The sequence below is a fragment of the Scleropages formosus genome, chromosome 16 (genome assembly GCF_900964775.1).
Source record: "Scleropages formosus chromosome 16, fSclFor1.1, whole genome shotgun sequence".
In the NCBI taxonomy this organism is placed as follows: Eukaryota; Metazoa; Chordata; class Actinopteri; order Osteoglossiformes; family Osteoglossidae; genus Scleropages; species Scleropages formosus.
Genome location: NC_041821.1, coordinates 7,801,277 through 7,819,845, shown reverse-complemented (window position 1 = coordinate 7,819,845; position 18,569 = coordinate 7,801,277). Strand labels below are relative to the sequence as shown.

Genomic DNA, 18,569 nt, shown 5'->3' with positions numbered 1-18,569 from the left:
ACTCTGACAAAGAGCCCATTAATCACGGAGTTTAACCCACAGCGTGCTCTTCTCAAGGCAAAGTTGCGTCCTTTAACACTGCACAGATTTGATACATTCCTATTTTCTAGCAAAATCTATTGGCATATTCCTTAAAATTATTATTGATTTACTTATCCTGCACTTTAATCCAAAGTAATTTATAGCTTTCAATGTGGGATTTTTAATGGAGCAATTGAGGTGAACGTCCTCGAGAATCCAACCGAAGGGCACCTTCAACCTCTTCGCCTGTGTCTACAAGCAGTCCTGAAAAATGTGTCCAGTTTTTGAGCACCTATTGGCAGTGCTTTGCCTACAAGCCCCTGTGTGTGTGTTTTGTGTGGTGTGTGGTGACCTTGGCCAGTAGTAGTGCACCTACACCCCCCTGCACGGCAATAAATCCTAACATGACATCACTTACTGCCATCGTAAGAGTGTAACTTCAAAGGCGACTTGTGGCAATAACAATAAATCTCGGGGCAGTTTGAAGTGACACGGAAAGAAACGTGTTGTTTCACACGAACCGCAAAGGGCTTTAATATTATAATATGAGCAAGACTTTTACGGGCTAATGAGTGAGACTACAGGTTACAACATTTCTGCAAACTTACCTTAAATCTAATGTTTGGGCTGATAACGCTACATGCAGTTCATTGGAAGTCGCTTTGGAGAAAAGCATCTGTTAAATGCATAAGTGTAAATGTAAAAGCCAGTTTTTCTGTAGTACCCTTGAGCAAGGTACTTACCCTAAACTGCTCCAGTAAAACATTGCCCCGCTGTATAAAAGGGTAAATAATTGTAAGTAGCTTAACGCTGTAAGTCATTTTGCAGAAAAATGTCAGCTAAATGAAGAAATGTCATGAACACCTGAAACAAGCTGTAAACACCGTGGAAGGGAGTTGACTTAAGGTTTTCCCACACGCAGTCCGAAACCACTTCTCCCGAGTTGGGTCGCGGCGAACCGGAGCCTAACCCGGCAACACGGGGCGGGAGGCTGACGGGGGAGGGGACGCACCCATAACGGGACACACCCAGGACGGGACGCCAGTCCATCGCAAGGCACCCCAAGCAGGACTCGAACCCCAGACCCACCAGAGCAGGATCCTGCCAAGCCCACTACGCCACTGCACCACCACGCCCCCCTAGCATTGATAATTGAATATACAGTTAATACGTTGAAGAATCTGTAAGGCGACAGGTCATGACTTGAGGAGCCAGCGTGCAGTATTTCAGTAAACAAAACGTTGGCAGGACGTTGCCCTCTGCCACTTACACCACTCACACGCAGAGTATCAGTGGCTATTGAGGAACTCTGCCCTCCAGGTCTCTGCGGCAGATGCAGACGGCGCCGAGTTTGGCAGGGTGCGATATTCCCTCGTCGATGGGTTCGACAGGTATGACAAGCGCCACCTCTTTGACATCAACCCTGAGTCTGGTGACATCTGTGTGGCGCGAGACTTTGACAGAGAGGCAGGGCACGTGGACCGCGATGTCCTGGTGAAAGCCGAGGATCAGGTTGGTGTTTCTTTACAACCGTCACCGCACGTTCCACTTGTACCCGTGTTTTAGAAGGTTTTATTATTTTTATTCATTGTCCAGGGCTTCAGTCATTTATTTATATCAATTAATGTCAGGCTCCTCAGCTTTGGTCTTCCAAGGAAGCACAAAATCTATGGGCTTTTATTAGATGCAGGAGTTGAATCACTCACTGGACTATTTTTGGTCACTCACCACTGACCGAGATATAAAAAAGGTTGAAAACTTGCTGAACTGACAGACTGGTGATGAATAACCCTGCATGATATTACTTACACATGGTGTCCACTAGAACGCTCAGAATCTTACCTCCTTACATACCTTAAAATACTACAGTAGGACATAAGCACACTGTTTCTGCTCCCGTCCCCAACAGGGAGGTCTCAGTTCCCAAACATATGTCCACATAGAGGTGGAGGACATCAACGACAACCGGCCGGTGTTCAACCCAGAGAGGTACGTCACAAGCATCAGCTGTCACACGCCTCCAGGCACGGAAATCCTGACCGTCATCGCTGCGGATGCGGATTCTGGGACGTTCGGACACATCTACTACGACCTCGTCCCCGGTGATCTGTCATCTCATTTCGTGGTGGATGCCTCCACAGGTAGGCTCGGTGGTCCTCCCCACAAGACTTGCCCCCGTTGTCGCATTAGAAGGTCAAACAGTACAGGTTGCAATGGAGTTCTATTGCTTGTTGCCTAGCAACCTGCTTCTCCATGCTTTCCCACTCCCCAGGCCTTCACACTCTGGACCTCAGGGCTCATAAACCATAAAAAACAATAAACCATTAAAACATGTGCATTGAAATAAAGCAGAATTCAAATGAAAAGGATTGAAAGATGTTAAAAAAAAAGTTAGAAAATCGCACCGAGGATCAGGTGGGTCATTTATTGAACTAACACCAGATGCGGATGGTGTTTTCCTCTTGTGAAGCACTGAAATCCTGAACAAAAGTTGAACCGTGGACCGCAGCAACTACTGAAGTACCACTGACGCATTAGTTGCGCTTAATTTTTATACTCCTCTGCATTTTTATACCATAATGTGAGAGAATGTGGAACAAATTCAGCTCGGCGGAAATAATTTTTACGCAGTGCTCTTCTCGACAAGGTGGCGTTGTCCCGGGAACGATAAAGAACACGGAGCTGAACAGAAGTGGCAATAAAAAGAAAGTACAGATGAAATTAACAAAAGGCAGTTCGCTAAAGCACTATTATGAAACACGCCATCTGGCAACAGGAAAGGAGGAAAAAATACTCAGAGGTCAAGCTATTGGGAGAGAAATAAAAGTCTGGGGGTCCACAGAGCAGTGGCAATGAACTGCTTCGGTCATTTAAGTTACAGAATTCGGGTTGCGCTGCACAGCGAAGCTCCACGCTGGCGACAGCAAGCGAGGACATGTGGAGGACGACTAAAATCTGAACGGCGCGACAATAAGGATCAGTGCTGTTAATTAGCACACCAGTAGCGGTGCGGTAATTACAGGAGGACCATCTGCCTGAACAGGGGGCTTTAAGAAGGTCTTACAGATCATACTGATGCACCAGTAAACCGGGGTGATCCGGAGGTAAATTGAGGCGACACAATGAGCGAGCGAGCTGCCATCTGGCACGCGTCTGATCCGAAAGGCCGGCCTTTTCTCGGTCAGGCGTGATTGGATCCGCCGTGGTCTGACGGGCACGTGCGATAATAATGTAGTTGCACGGTCATGCGGTCGTCGCAGATCCATAAACACCCAGTTAGTCGGTCGGGTGGAGATCAGACTAAAGAAATGTCGAAAAATTCATATAACTCTGTGGACTATTTGCATTGCTTAGTTTTCCAGTGGCGAACCATCCGTTTGTAGTTACATGACCATGTATGAGGCTGAATTAAAACTGAGGAGTGGATTTATCGTTTATATTGCAATTTACGAGATCATAATAACATAACCAGTGTAAGTCACCATGATGAATAAGGTGTGTGGGCTGATAACACTACATAGAGTTCATTGGAAATGGCTTTGGCAGAAATGCGTCTGCTAAATAAATACATGTAAGAGTACTGATATGAAGTGCATATTTTTGTGATAATGATCTCTAAGGGGCACTGAGGACACGATCAGCAGTAACGTCTTGTGTCTCAACGCATTCTGTCACCCAGGGGCCTCCGCAATGTCGTTAACGAACCCATCGAAAAATCAGTTCGCAAGCATGTAAGGAACTGAAGTTAATGTTTTTTTTTTACTACCTTAAGCCCCTTTCTCTTGTTCACGCAATAAAACAATTTCTTAAAAGGTCAAAGGTCATCATAAAGTGAAGCTGCTGATGTGAATTTGACTCGTATGGCTGAGAGCACCGCAGGAGCGCCATCCTGGGAGCTGATGGACACACTCACAAGCTGCGTGTGGTGTGTCTCCGCTCAACAGGGTCCATGTACCTGGCCTCCCCTCTCAGCCACCTGGGCACCGCCAGTCTCAAGCTGTCCGTTTCCGCCCGCGATGGCGGAGGCCTGAGCTCCCCCCGCCCCGCCGACGTCACGGTCAACGTCCTGCGCGGCGCCCCGGCTCCCGCCATCTTCCAGAGGTCCCGCTATTTGTTCTCTGTGTCCGAGGATGCCCCGGCGGGCACCCCCGTGGGCAGGGTTCAGGCCTCCGGCTCCATCGGTGGGTACCAGTCGGGGGTTGGCGGGATCCCCTGTCCCTCTGTCCTTCAGTGCCATTTTCTTACTGCATCCCATCGCTGTTCTTCATTATAACGAGTCTGAGCTCTATGTTTTGCACACATAATGAATAAGATGTATATTTACTCTAGGTTGTTTAGACTTTAGGGGGTGTGGTGGCGCAGTGGGTTGGACCACAGTCCTGCTGTCCAGTGGGTCTGGGGTTCAAGTCCTGCTTGGGGTGCCTTGCGACGGACTGGTGTCCCGTCCTGGGTGTGTTCCCTCCCCCTCTGGCCTTACGCCCCTGTGTTCCCGGGTAGGCTCCCGTGACCCCGTATGGGACAAGCGGTTCTGAAAATGTGTGTGTGTGTGTGTGTGTGTGTGTGTGTGTGTGTGTGTGTGTGTTTAGACTTTTTTTCTGCTACCGGTACTTAGTGGGAAACATCGGAGCCTGGAAGGTTAAACCAGTTAATTGGCTTAGCGCCTCCAGCAAGAGGCCCGTCTTTAATTACTTCTTAACTTGCCTCCCAGCAGCGCTGTCGCTTTGTTCACGAGTCTGCGTTTGTTTTGGACCCTTCCCTCTTCTCGTCATGCATAGCATGGCAGTGATTTGGGATGTTGTTCGGGTTGTTTAGGGTGTGACAGCAGAAACAGGCTGTTTCCTTCAGTTTGAAGGTCGTTGGTTTGAATCCCACTCCTGATACAGCACCTTTCAGTACAAATTCCCTGCATATAAATCATTGTAACATTGTTTGTCTAATAATTTTCCTTGGGCAACAGAGTGAACTAAATAAACCGTAGTAATAGAGCTATATGAGGGGGCGTGGTGGTGCGGTGGCGCAGTGGGTTGGACCGGGTCCTGCTCTCCAGTGGGTCTGGGGATTGAGTCCTGCTTGGGGTGCCTGGTGACGGACTGGGTGTGTCCCCTCCCCCTCCAGCCATACGCCCTGTGTTGCCGGATAGGCTCCGGTTCCCTGCGACCCTGTATGGGACAAGTGGTTCAGAAAGTGTGTGTGTGTGTGTGTCTATAGCCATATGTTCTTAAAGAAATGGAAGCAGCACATCACTCAGCCTTAATAGGGCAGTAGGTATTGTAACAGTTTGTTTGAGAAACTGGAATGTCAGTCCGGCAGCTTAGCATCACCTCGGTGAGACAGTTGTTTAAGGTATTCTTGCTGATGGGGAGATTAGGCTTGGCGGTAAGGCAGTGACAGAGAGAGCAGCACCTCACGAAGGCTTAGGAGCACGCAAAGAGCTTTTAATGCACTCACTGCGAAAGCGTGAAATACACACTTACATGAGACCTCTCTTCCACTCCTCTCTCCTCCAGAGTGCTTTGCGCACACACACACACAGTCTGAAGCTGCTTGTCCCAAACAGGGTCGTTCCGAAACAGAGCCTAACCCAGCAACACAGGGTGCAAGGCTGGACGGGACACACCCAGGATGGGACGCCAGTCCATCACAAGGCACCCCAAGCAGGACTTGAACTCCAGACCCACCAGAGCAGGACCTGGTCAAACCTGCTGCGCCACTGTGCCACCGCACCCCCCCAGCGTGCTTCACCACTTTTAAAATAGTCATTAAATAATAGCCCGGTTTCATATCCTTTCTACCACATGCTTAAATGAGAACTAAAGACACTGCAGTATAGCGTATGTTATTGTTTAATTTATATGTTACCAATGTTATCATTGTGTAGAAGGTATGTTAGAGGTTTGCGACTTCCCTAGACATTATCCAGGCCATTTCTTTTGGCTTCTGGTTTGATAGCATAGTATACTAACACTGACCCCTCACTCGCAAAGAAGTCAGGTTATAATTTGATTTTTTTAAATAAATCCAGTGTTACCACTAAGTCATAAAGGATAGAACTCTTAATAACATACATAGATGTCCTTTCATTTATTCAAAACTTTGGCAAAGTTAAAATAATAAAAAATACTCTGTAAGACTTTTGATTTTTTTCTAAGTGTGAGCTACTTTAAATCGGAAACTAAGAAACTTTAAAGTAAAACCTTGAATGTAACTGAAAACAAAAACAAGTCCCCCAACACTCCTATTCAATGTTTATTATTAATCGATTCAACCCACCAGCAGGAGCAGTTTTTTTCATTTTGCTATTGATCCCCAACATTCATGAACACTAGACACCAGCTGTGAACATTGTGGGAGCCACCTGAAATGCAGTACCACACTTAAGTTGTGTTTGAGTGATTTTTTTCCTGAAGGAGGTGTGGTGGCGCAGTGGGTTGGACGGGGTCCTGCTCTCCGGTGGGTCTGGGGTTCGAGTCCCGCTTGGGGTGCCTTTCGACAGACTGGCATCCCGTCCTGGGTGTGTCCCGTCCCCTCCAGCCTTACACCCTGTGTTGCCAAGTTAGGCTCCGGCTCCACGTGACCCCGTGTGGGACAAGCGGTTCAGAAAATGTGAATGATTGAATTTTACTGTAGCCTACTGGTGGGATGAAATTCTTCTTTGTTTCACTACACAGCATAATTTTAAAAAACAGCTTAAAAAAAATCCGGCTACTGTCAATTATAACTGCAATTATAAATGAAAACCTAATGGCACAAGTGGCCCAACGGGTACCGCTGGTCTCTCACAGCACCTGGAGAGTGCAAATGGACATGGGTTTGGTCCCTGCTCAGTCTGTGTGGAGTCTGTACGGTCTCCCCGTGCTCGTGTGGGTTTCCTCTCGCAGTACAAAGACATGTTCCAGATGAATCTGTGACTCCGAATAGCCCATAGTGTGTGTGTGTGTGTGTGTGTACATGTGTCACTTTGCTCTGGTGTGTAAATGGGTGAGCGATTGTACGGTATTTAGCGCAGAGTATCTAGCTCTGAATGTCCCCTTGGATAAAGCTGTTGGCTTTAGTGCATACTGGTAGTTGGATGTTGCTTTGGAAAAAATCTTTGAAAATTCATAACTTGACAATTTGTAGCATGAGGAGTTAGTGTTTATTATACACCAGTAGATCACGGGTTGAACCGGAGGAAAAAAGGATCTAATACTGAACGAAAAGGGACATAAAGGAGCTGGTTTGCCACTGCAGGGGCTCAGTGACATTCCCTCTCGCTGCAGATGGGGTGGAGCGTCTGTCCTACGAGATCTCCTCCGGCGACCCGCTGGGGCACTTCCAGGTGCACCCCCAGTCCGGACTCCTCAGCACCCGCCGGACGCTGGATCGCGAGTCCCAGCCCTACTTCCTGCTCGTGCTGCAGTCCTACACCAGTACCTCGCCCATCTACAGCAGCGCCCAGGTCAACGTTTCCGTGTCCGATGTCAACGATAACCCGCCTGTCTTCTCCCGCGACCAAGACACCATCTCTGTCTCGCTGGGCACGGTGCCTGGGATTGCGCTTTACATCGTGCACGCTCATGACAGGGATGCCGGCGCCAACGCTCGGGTTCGCTACTCCTTGCTGGGTGGCAGCGCAGAGCCCTTTGTTGTCGATGCCCGCCTGGGCACTGTGTTCCTGAACCGTAGCCTTGCGCAAGATGGTCCGACCACCTATTCCCTCCGTATCCAGGCTGAGGACGAGGGCACACCCGCGCTGGCTTCCGTCATGATGCTTTCTGTGTCTGTAGACGGTGCCGCGTCGGAGGAAGGGCTCGCCTTCGAAACGCTGGTGTATCAGGTGGAGATCAGTGAGGGCGCCCAAAGGGACAGTAGGGTGATCCAGGTACGGGCTCACGGGCAGGGCCGCCACACGTCCTCCGGAGTCTCCTACTCCCTCCTTTCTGCCTCCCGGGTGCTGCCTTTCAGGATTCACGCAAAGAGCGGCTGGATGGTCCTGGACCAGGTCCTTGATTACGAATCGGTGCCTGCGTACCGCTTTCGTGTGGCGGCCGCTAACAGCGAGGGCACCGCCACAGCCACCATCATCGTCACGGTGCTGGATGAGAACGACAACGCCCCCGTCTTCACCCATGGCTCCTACTTCTACACCATCCAAGAATCGTCCTCTCCACAGGGCCTGATGGGCACCGTCAGGGCCACAGACAGAGACTCCGGAAAGAACTCGCGGCTGTCTTACGTCCTACTGTCCGATGGGAAGCACTTCCGCATTAACCCAAACACAGGTTGGACTCAAAGTGGAAGCGAGCTGCTGATTTATTTAAACATCTCAATTTAGATATAGAAAATAAAATTTAATTTAACATTAAATATGCAAAGATTGTGGGTATATATATAAAAAAAAGAGCAGAGAGTAACCAAAAACCAGCATACCCTATGGATTTTCATGTGCGCCACTGCTTTACGATCACATTTAGGGAAGAGTTATTTGTATCAGCCCTAATCCTTATTTTTGTGCATTTTCTTATGGTTATAGGAATGATTTGTAAACGAAGAAATGCAGTAATAAAATAAGTGAAAAATGACAATCGCCCCATAACCCGCGTTCATCCCTCCCGCTAACGTAAGCAGATCTGTGTTGGTGGAAGTCACTCCATCGCTGTCTTTGTCTCTGTGCATCTCAGGGGAGGTTATAAACTGGGTGGCACTAGACCGTGAGCAGCACACCCATCACACCCTGGAGATCCTGGTTACAGACCACGGCTTCCCGCGCCGCAACGCCACCTGCCGCGTCCACGTCCTTGTCACAGACGCGAACGACAACCCGCCGCAGTTCACTCACCTGCCCCCAGGCAGGGAGATCAGCGTCCAGGTCAGCGCGTCGCTTCCGTGAGCCGATGCCATCCCGGTCACGCCGCGAATTCACGCCGCCTGGCGGACGCGTTGCTGGCACCGCGTCTTTCGCTTCACGGGAAGATGCGGCTGCGTGCTGTACATTTTCTTGCTTCTGCTTAGTGCATTTTGATTATTTCAAAAGTTTGCTATTTCCATTACCAATCTTTTGTTTGATTCATTTATTTTAAAAGCACAGCAACATGTGACCTGTTTCCATCTGCATTTGACACGCAGTTTTGGGCCGGCTTGCCTGCCGGCTCCATGGTAACCACGACATACGCCAAAGACCTTGACGCCGGAGAGAACGGAACTGTCCGCTACTCTATGACATCAGGTACATGCATAAAATCTTCAGATAAAACGACCGTGGTCCTCGAGGAGAATGACTCTCACAGGGTTTTGTTACTGATTGTTTAAAGGGTGTGTACTTGTTCAACTCAGAGTACCGAAGGGCTTAAATGGAAACCTTTATTGTTAACTGGCTGTTTAAATGCAAAGGGGGGGTGTGTTGGCACGGCAGGTTTGGCCGGGTCCCGCTCTCTGGCGGGTCTGGGGTTTGACTCCTGCTCGGGGTGCCTTGCGCCAGCCTGGTGTCCTGTCGGGGGTGTGACCCTGCTTGGGACAAGTGCTTTCAGACAGTGTGTGTTTGTTTGTTTAAATGCTTTTATGGAAAGCGCCTTAGAGTTTTTGACAATTTATACACCTTTTACTGCATTTCTCCATGGCCTTCGCAGCAGCAGTAGCAGTGGATGGTGGGACTTGAACCAAAAACCTTCAGGCAAAAAGTTAGAGTGGATAACTTTTAAAATTTAGTTGCTTTCTCAAGAGGGGCTACACTTAAACTTTTTGATTAATATTTGTTACCCGGGGGGTACGGTGGCGAGGCGGGTTCAGCCGGTGCCCCCCTGCGTCGCGGGTCTGGGGTTCGAGCCCTGCTTGGGGTGCCCTGCAGCGGACAGGCATCCCATCCAGGGTGCATCCCTCCACCCGGACCCGCACCACCAGGCAAGCCCCTGGCCTCCCGCCCCCCCGCTTGGGACAAGCAGCTGTTGATGATGGTTGGTTGTTTGTCTCGGTAGCAAAAAAAGTCCCATTTTTCATTGCTTTCTTTTAAACGATACGTCGTCTGGATTTCATTCTTCCAGATGATGGTCTGGGGCACTTCGAGATCGACAGCGCCAGCGGGGAGATCCGCAGCACAGCCCGTTTCTCGAAACACCCCGGAAACCACTACACTCTCGCCGTTGTTGCTTCGGACAACGGGCCGTCACCCCTGGAGAGAACGGCTGTCATTCATGTGCAGGTGCTGCTCCAGTGCATGCTGGGACTGGGCCACTGAGCATTCGCTCCTCTTCCTTTCCCTGTAATGTTGGGTTCGGGTCTACGGACTGTAAAATTGCTGAGTCGGGATGCACTTCAGCAGGGCACACTGTATTTTTTAATATTTGGTCAAAATGAACAGTGTTAAAACGTTAACGTTCTTGTTATGAGGGAGATCATTCAAGCTAAAAAAGATGAATAATTTTTGGGATATTGGGATGTTTTCCGTAAATGTTAAAAATGACGACCCTGCTTTCCTGGTAAATTTTATATGTAATTAATTTTGAATAGTTTGGAATGGCTTTGAATTATTAGATGTGTGTTCCAGGAATTGTTTTTGATGTTTGGGGGGAAAAGCCTTGAAGCAATCAGTGAAACCGCAAGAAAGCTGCACTGTTGCTCAAGTCCCCGAAATGCGCTGCAATCAGAGAATCGTCATCGTTACGTTAACCGCATAATTTTATGAGGACTAAAGGAAATGTCTTCATGATAATTCACTGTCTCACCGTGATGAACAACTTCCACATTTCAGTGAGACAGTTGTGTCGATGATCTCTAGTTAAGGCGGCAGACCCGTTCGATTCATATTGATGTCTCTAGAACAGCGGTTAAGGCACAGCTCAGTCTACAGGCAAGACACCAAAGCATGGTAAACTCGGAGTAAAGCCCGTTAGACGTCCAGGAAGGACAGAGCAGTCACGTGGACGGTTCTCCTTACAGGTTCTTCCAGATGAACGAAGGATCATTCCAGCCGATGGCTGGGACTCCCAGGGCTTCAGGCACTTCTCCGTGAGGGAGGACGCGAGGCCCGGTACGGTCGTGGGATCCGTGGAGCTGCCCGAGGGCCGGCGTGGGAAGATGCGCTACTCCATCACCGAGGGCAACAGCGCCCTCCACTTTGGGATTGACACCACCTCTGGCGACATCTATGTCCGTCAGCAACTGGATTACGAGTCCACCCCGCGTCACCTCTTCTGGGTTCGAGCAGAGCACAGCGGCCAGGGACTCCTGCTCAACCGCTCGCTGCTCATCATCGTAAGCATTGAGGACGTCAATGACCACGCCCCTTGGTTCCCGGATCACATCATCACATTCGGGCTGGAGGAGAACGTACCCGTGGGGACACGCGTCTATACATTTAATGCACGAGACGGCGATGGCAGCGCGGCCAACAGCGCCCTACGTTACTCCGTCACCTCTGAGCCAGCGGTGCCTTTTCTCATCGACCCGGTCAACGGCACGCTGACAGTCATCGGGCCCATCGACCGGGAGGCGACCGAGAGCTTCACCTTCACGGTGACCGCCACCGACCAGGCGGAGGAGTCCTCACGTCGTAAGCAAGCCTCGCTGACTGTGCAGGTGCACCTCCTGGACACGAACGACAACAGCCCTGTGTTCGTGTCGACCGCCGAGGCCCAGCTCGCTGAGGACACGCCGCTGGGAAGTCCGTTGCATCGCTTCATCGCTAAGGACGAGGACTTGGGGACAAACGGCCTGGTCGCCTACAGCATTGCATCTGGAAACGAGGGCGGACACTTCGCGTTAGAGGAGGAAACGGGTGAGGTGGACCGCTCGTACGCGGATAGACATGTTCTTCGGGCGCAGACTGATGTCATTAAGCTACTGTCGTTAACACTTAATTGGCACAAGTAAAGTTTAAGGAAGCCCTGAGAGAGAAGCGTAACCGCTGGGTTTCTCCCGCATCTCTCGCCCGCAGGTGTGCTGCTCCTGGTCTCCTCCCTGGACTACGAGCAAGCGAGCTTCCACACCCTAGAAGTGGAGGCACTGGACAGGGGCCGTCCGCCACGCTCGTCAATGCAGCGCTTCGCCGTCTCCGTGCTGGACGTCAATGACCGGGCGCCTGAGTTTGACCGGCACGGGTACGCAGCCGCCGTGGACGAGAACAGAGATCCGGGAGAGCCGGTGGTCAAGGTGACCGCAAGAGACGGGGACTCAGGTACGGCACTGTTACAGATTTCCTCTTTGAGAGCCTGTGTGTTGAGCAAACATCTTGTGTGTTGAGGTCTTTGTTGTACGACTGACATCACCACAGCGGAAGACACGCTACAGATGTCTTCCGTACTCGGAATACTCCAGTGGGCAGACGTGCATCAGACGTGGGTTAGATCTGCTACCTTCCACTTGAATCACCTGGGTTCATATCCCCCCTCCTGCTGTAGTACCATTGAGCAAGGTATATACCCTAAATAACTCCAGTAAAAATAACCTGCTGTATAAATGGGTATATAACTGTACGTAGGGGGCGCGGTGGTGCAGTGGGTTGGACCGGGTCCTGCTCTCCGGTGGGTCTGGGGTTCGAGTCCCGCTCGGGGTGCCTTGCGGCGGACTGGCGTCCCGTCCTGGGTGTGTCCCCTCCCCCTCCGGCCTTACGCCCCGAGTTGCCGGGTTAGGCTCCGGCTCCCCGCGACCCCGTATGGGACACGCGGTTCAGAAAATGTAACTGTACGTAGCTAAGCGCTGTAAGACCCTCTGGGAAAAAGTGCAAAGAAGTAAATGTTCGCCTTACGAAAGAAGTGCATGAGAACTGCCTCTCAGATGTGTTTTACCGTTAAGAGCCTCAAGGTGACAGTACTGATACAAGCAGGCCAGCGAGCAGCTGCCTTCCCCAGTTTATTTGTGAAACTTGATGAAATTTCTTTACTGTACACTTTATTACTTCCTCCGTACGTGCACAAAACCGCTGTTCGGTTAAGAAAAAAGGAAAAAAAAGCTAAGGTGCGTTTAAAATTACGACGAGGGTTTGTGCGTATTTCATCTCTTCGCAAGGGGGAGACGAGCCGTCAAAAGCCGGATGAAGCCTGACGCTATTTGCGCTTTGCACGCTGACAAGTCCGATGTCGATTAGCGGCGCCCGTTCTGCGGAAGGCCTCCAAAGTTAACGTGACACCGCGCCCGAGTTTGTCGTTCGGTTTCTTTCGCGGCTTTGTGTTTCGATGGTCCCTGGCGCTGATTCTGAGACGATTTCAAATTCCTTTGTGTCCCCTAATAAGCAAGTCGCGCGTCTCGGTGAGGCTGCCGGTCGAGGTTGATTTGTTTTTCGGCGGAACCTCGTTGTGGACTTAATTAAACAGTTCGTAAACGGACACGTCTCCGTGTTTATTTTACCGAGGCCTTCCTACGGCCTCGCCCGCTTGGTCGCCCCGAGTTGTATTTCCCTGAAAAATCCCAGCAGCGCCTCGAGTCCCGCTCGGAGCATTTCAGCGGCGTCAATGTCTCCGAACATTCTTTGGGTAACAGAAGTCCTGAAACAGCAATCGGGCTTCCGCGTCCACTCGTCGGAGGTCCCGGGACGCCTTGATTTGGAACATCTGTGCTAACACGGCCGTCATTTCGCCTGTCATTCCGCATCCCCCGTCAGACGGCGGCCGAGTCCCGGCGTCTCCCGCATTTGCGTGTTATTAAGCGCCCTGCTCATTACGACGTCGCCGCTCGTGGCTTTGACTGACAAGCCGAGCAGACGATGCCCTCGGCGCCGTCCAGATGTTGGCTCGTAGCTTCCGTCGGTGACGCGGGGAAGGCCCGATGAGGAACGTCGATCGGTTTTCCGACACTTTTTGCAGCGCTTCGGGTGCAGAGCTGTGAAAGGAACGCGGTGCCTGCTACCTCGCCATGTCCGCCAAACAGCGCCACCAAGTCCAGCCAGCTCTCACTCATCGATTCTTCACAGCATCCGTTCTTGCAGGAATCGTAGCTCTGTAACAGGAACAAAATACCGTGGCTCCACCCTTAGCGCTTGGTTCGGATGTGGGTTCAAATCCCACTCGGCCTGGGTTAGGGTTAGGGTGAGTTTCTTCCCGGCTCTCCAAATGAGCGTTTGCGATTGGCCTGCGATGGACTGACATTTCACCGCCTAAGCTGTTATTGATGATGGATGAATTATAGATTCGTCTCACCGTGTCACATGGTTGTCCCTGAGACTCCAAGTGAGCGTGCAGTGTGGATCAGTCCCATACTGGCTGCTTGCACAGATCTTCATTGAGGGTATTGGACCTTCTCTCATCCTTCCAAGGGACTCTGGTTTCGACCCCCAGCAGAACTCCCAGTAGAACCCACCCCCCCACCTCCAGCTGCAGCCTGTGGACGGTGAGACGCAGTGGGATAAATATGCGCAATTGCTGGAATGACTCACACTGGTGCAGTACTTGCTGTTTAGATGCAGCTACAACTGCTCAGTCTATGAAAGGCAAGAAGGTGTAGGTCCAACGCACGTTGACTGCGGCAGCTGCCTGACGAGAGGCAGGAGCACATCGGATGAGGTGGTGTGGGGTGAAGACATGGAGACGGAGACAGGTCATCAGTCCGTGTGACTGCGGGGTGCTCCCCCATCCCCCATCCCTCATCTCCTCGGCCTCACGGATCACCTCCAGATCGCTTTAAGGAACACTCACAAAAACTCAAACGCCGAAGGCCACCTTGGAAAGGGGAGGGATGCGACGCAGAACGTCGGCCTCGAATCCCTAGAGTGACAGATCCCATTCCGGAAAATACAAGCCGTCCGGGGCACCCTCACATTTCCGGAAATGTTTCATGATGCAGAATGTACTGTCCTCGTCTTCACCAAATTAACGCGAAGTTTAACGCTGCGTTTAAAGTTGGTCGTTTGCCGTTATAATTGCCGTGAAGGTCTTGTACCAGACACCGCTGGCCGTGACGTTCATAATGCGATCCGTGTTTGCGTACCACAGCAGCCAACGCCGCCGTGACCTACAGCCTGCTGCCCGGTCCTGGGTACGAGCTCTTCGGCATTGACCCCCAGGGTGGGGAGATCCGCACGAGCGCCCGGCTGGACAGAGAGCTGTGGGGGTTCTTCTCCCTGAGAGGTACGAGCATCCGACAGCCCTGAGGCCACACTGCAGGGGGAATCCTATCAGCCTGCTAAATTCGATTTGTTACGCTGATTTTTTTTTCGTTTTCGTGAAGTGTTTCGGGATGCATTTCACGGAGGGAAAAATAAAACTGAAAAACCAGGTTCCCAGTATGAAGAACCCTTCAGATTGTCTGCTGACTATTAAGACTCTGGGAAAACTGTGTCTCTAATGAAACAGATTCAAAACGTTGTTTATTTCCTAACTGTATGGGAAGCGTGTGCCGGATTGTTTGCGTGGGGTTCGAGGGCTACGTTTCCAAACTTTGTTTTGTCAGAGCCCGCCGTTGCCTCTATGGCGTTGCTGCGCTGCTGGATCGCGCTGAGCGCTCGCGCACCGGCGAGCGTTCGCATTTGGCCCCGAGAGGAACCCGCAGCGCGCTCCTCCGACATACAATCCCGTTCCCGCTGGCCTCTCTCGCTTAGGTCACTCGTTGGCTTGTCACGTCTGTTTCCACCGTTGAGCTTTATAAAATATCTCAAATATTTTCAACACTCTCCCTACCCCTGAGCCCGAGTCGTGGAGGAATAAAGGCTCTCCGTTTTACGAAAACACTCTTTTAATTCTCGCTAGATTACGATTTTTTACTTTGCATCAGGACAGCTAGAATTTAACGAGAAATCGGTCAAATGTGGATATTCCCTTGACTTGTTAACTATGCAAAGACGTAATAATGTGCTTCCTGACTTTTTGTTTATAATATCGAAAAAGAAATTATGTTCTTTTCTTTAATACTGAAATTATTACAAATTATTAGTATATATTATTATTTAATTATAAACTGGGCAGCACAGGGGCACAGCAAGTAGCGTTGCTGTCTCACAACGCATCGGTGGTGCGAGAGGACATGGGTTCGATCCCCGCTCAGTCTGTGTGGAGATCGCATGTTCTCCCCGTGTCTGTGTGGGTTTCTTCCGGGTGCTCTGGTTTCCTCCCACAGTCCAAAGACATGCTGTTCAGGTTCCCCCATAGTGTCTGAGTGACAGAGAGAGTGTGTTTCACTGATGTATGGATGAGTCACCAAGTGTAAGTAGTGTATGTAGCAGTGTAAGTCACCGCGGTGAATAAGGTGTGTGGGCTCATAACACTACATAGAGATAGAGTTCATTGGAAGTCGCTTTGGAGAAAAAAATGTCTGCTAAATGTAATAAATGTAAATTACAGAATAAGAAATCCTTTGTAACTGTAAATGATCTAAAGCAGGTAGAACTGCATATTTGTCACTTTGAATGAAAGTGTTGGTTCAGCAATGAAGGAGCGAGAACAAATGGAGCATAATGTCAAGCATTGTGGGAATATGAGAAAATAAGCACGAATCTGACCCGAAGAGCAGTGGTAATGCGTACACACACACACGTAATGCGTATATTGACACGTATAGCTGTATGAAGACTCAGGACTTTGTCTTTCATTCCGGTCCTTTCCCCAGTTCTGGCTCGGGACAGCGGCTCGCCACCGCTCTCCAGCACGGCCACAGTCCTCTGCTCCGTGCTCGATGACAATGACCATGCCCCGAGCTTCTCACATTCCTCCTTCCAGACCAGCGTCCCAGAGAACCTACCGCCAGGGCTCATCCATGTGGCCCGAGCTGAGGACCCGGATGCCGGGCTCAACGGCACCATACAGTACAGCATCGAGGGTGGGTGTTCGCTATCGATTGACTGCTTCACTAGTAGACAAGGAACACCTGGATTTACTGCGCGGATTTTACCCTGATACCTGTTCCCACAGCACCAGTTAAGAGGACTGCTTTCCTGTATGTCTATTCTTACAGCACATCCCAGACACAGTGTATCGCATCCAGAAACAGGAAGCATGAAAAGACCTGTAATAGAAATTTCCCAGCTCATGAACTGTCAGTTAGGACATGGGTTTGATCCCCATTCAGTCTGTGTGGCAGCTCCATGTTCTCCTTGTGCTGGCACCGTTTTTCTCAGGGTGCTCTGGTTTCCTCCCATAGAGTTTCTGGTGAACTGGTGACTCTGAATTGCCCATAGTGTGTGTGTGTGTGTGTGTGTGTGTGTATGTTACACTGCTCCATTGGATGAATGTAGGGAGTTTAGTACAGTGTATTTAAGTACCGTAAATCACCTTGGATGAACGTATCATTACTAGTACTACTACATCATTATTGTATGTCACTTTAGAGAAAAGAGTCTGCTGAATGAATGAATGGATAAATGTCAATCTGGAAATGTTTGGAAGCGCCATTGAAATTCATAACTTGACCACCTGTAGCCTGACAAATCAGTGTGTGTTACGTGGATCGGCGACGTGCTTTGGCCTGCAAAGGGAATAGATGTACTTGTGAGAAGGGTTCCAGTTAATATTAATGTTGATACTTTTTTTTTGTCCCTCTGAAGGAGACTTTGGTGACACTTTTGTTATCAATGCCACGACTGGAGCTCTAAGCACCCTGAGGAGCCTGGACAGGGAAGAGAGAAGTTCTTATGACATCATCATAAAGGCTCAGGACCGGGGCGCGATACCCCGAACCTCCAGCGTGGCGCTTCGAGTTGTGGTTCTCGATGACAATGACAACAGCCCTGTGTTCAGCCAGAAGAGCTACCACACGTCTGTCAGCGAGCGCGTTCCCGTGGGGTCAGAGGTTGTGCGCCTGACCGCCACGGACAGCGACGAGGGCCCCGGTGGCGAAGTTTCCTTCTCTCTCCTGGACGACACACTGGGCGCCTTCTCCGTTGATGGCCGCAGCGGTTTGGTGAGGACCGCCAGGCCGCTGGACCGGGAGCGCCACGCGCGGTACGCCTTCCGAGCCGCCGCCGCCGACGGCTGCAGCCAGAGCCCGCGCAGCTCCGTCGCCACGGTAACGGTGGACATTGAGGACATCAATGACAACGCTCCTGTGTTCACCCAGAGCGCCGCCACCACCCTGGTCACCACAAACACCCCAGTCAACCGGATTGTCGTCACAGTGATGGCTAGCGACGCCGACCGGGGTAATAACGGGACGGTGGAGTTCAGGCTGTCTGAGCCAGACGCACTTTTCGACATCGGGCTCCACACGGGGGCGATCTGGTTAAAGGCTCCCTTGTTATCGTCCGGTTTCTCCGGCACGAAGCTCTTGCGTGTGATCGCCTCGGACCAGGGCTCTCCCACCCTGTCCTCTTCGTCCCTCGTCTTCCTCATTCGCTCAGGAGGAGCAGAGACCGGGCTGCGGTTCACTGAGCAGGACTACAGAGCTACCGTTCCAGAGCACAGCATCACTGGTACAGATTCAGTGCAATTTATCACGCTGGCAGCTGACATGTTACCAATTATTTGGAAAATATACATTATTAGGCATAATAACTTCAATCTAAGGTTCGCAAGCTGTGTTTCGCCTTTAATCAGTTGATCGCAGCGGTTTTGATTTTACAGTAAACCCAATTCATTTGAACAGAATTGTGTAACACGACAAACTCTTCCCACCCCCGCTCCCTCTTTCTCCTTCCGCCGTTCCTCCCCGCCCCC

At 50.6% G+C, this 18,569-nt stretch overlaps 1 protein-coding gene across 6 annotated transcripts in view; it reads left to right on the top strand.

The window, feature by feature from the left end:
* dchs2 (dachsous cadherin-related 2) overlaps positions 1 to 18,569 on the top strand; it is a 39,687-nt gene that overhangs the window by 12,371 nt on the left and 8,747 nt on the right. For 4 of the 6 annotated variants that reach the window (XM_018735849.2, XM_018735853.2, XM_029259306.1 and 1 more), the window contains 13 exons: positions 1,342 to 1,533; positions 1,931 to 2,162; positions 3,966 to 4,202; positions 7,281 to 8,282; positions 8,682 to 8,869; positions 9,127 to 9,226; positions 10,038 to 10,195; positions 10,933 to 11,770; positions 11,930 to 12,169; positions 12,266 to 12,406; positions 14,919 to 15,053; positions 16,528 to 16,737; positions 17,462 to 18,325. In XM_018735849.2, the coding sequence (XP_018591365.2) occupies positions 1,342 to 1,533; positions 1,931 to 2,162; positions 3,966 to 4,202; positions 7,281 to 8,282; positions 8,682 to 8,869; positions 9,127 to 9,226; positions 10,038 to 10,195; positions 10,933 to 11,770; positions 11,930 to 12,169; positions 12,266 to 12,406; positions 14,919 to 15,053; positions 16,528 to 16,737; positions 17,462 to 18,325 (4,537 nt within the window). The remainder of the gene's footprint in view (positions 1 to 1,341; positions 1,534 to 1,930; positions 2,163 to 3,965; positions 4,203 to 7,280; positions 8,283 to 8,681; positions 8,870 to 9,126; positions 9,227 to 10,037; positions 10,196 to 10,932; positions 11,771 to 11,929; positions 12,170 to 12,265; positions 12,407 to 14,918; positions 15,054 to 16,527; positions 16,738 to 17,461; positions 18,326 to 18,569) is intronic. The other 2 variants (XM_018735851.2, XM_018735852.2) reach the window with 2 other exon arrangements.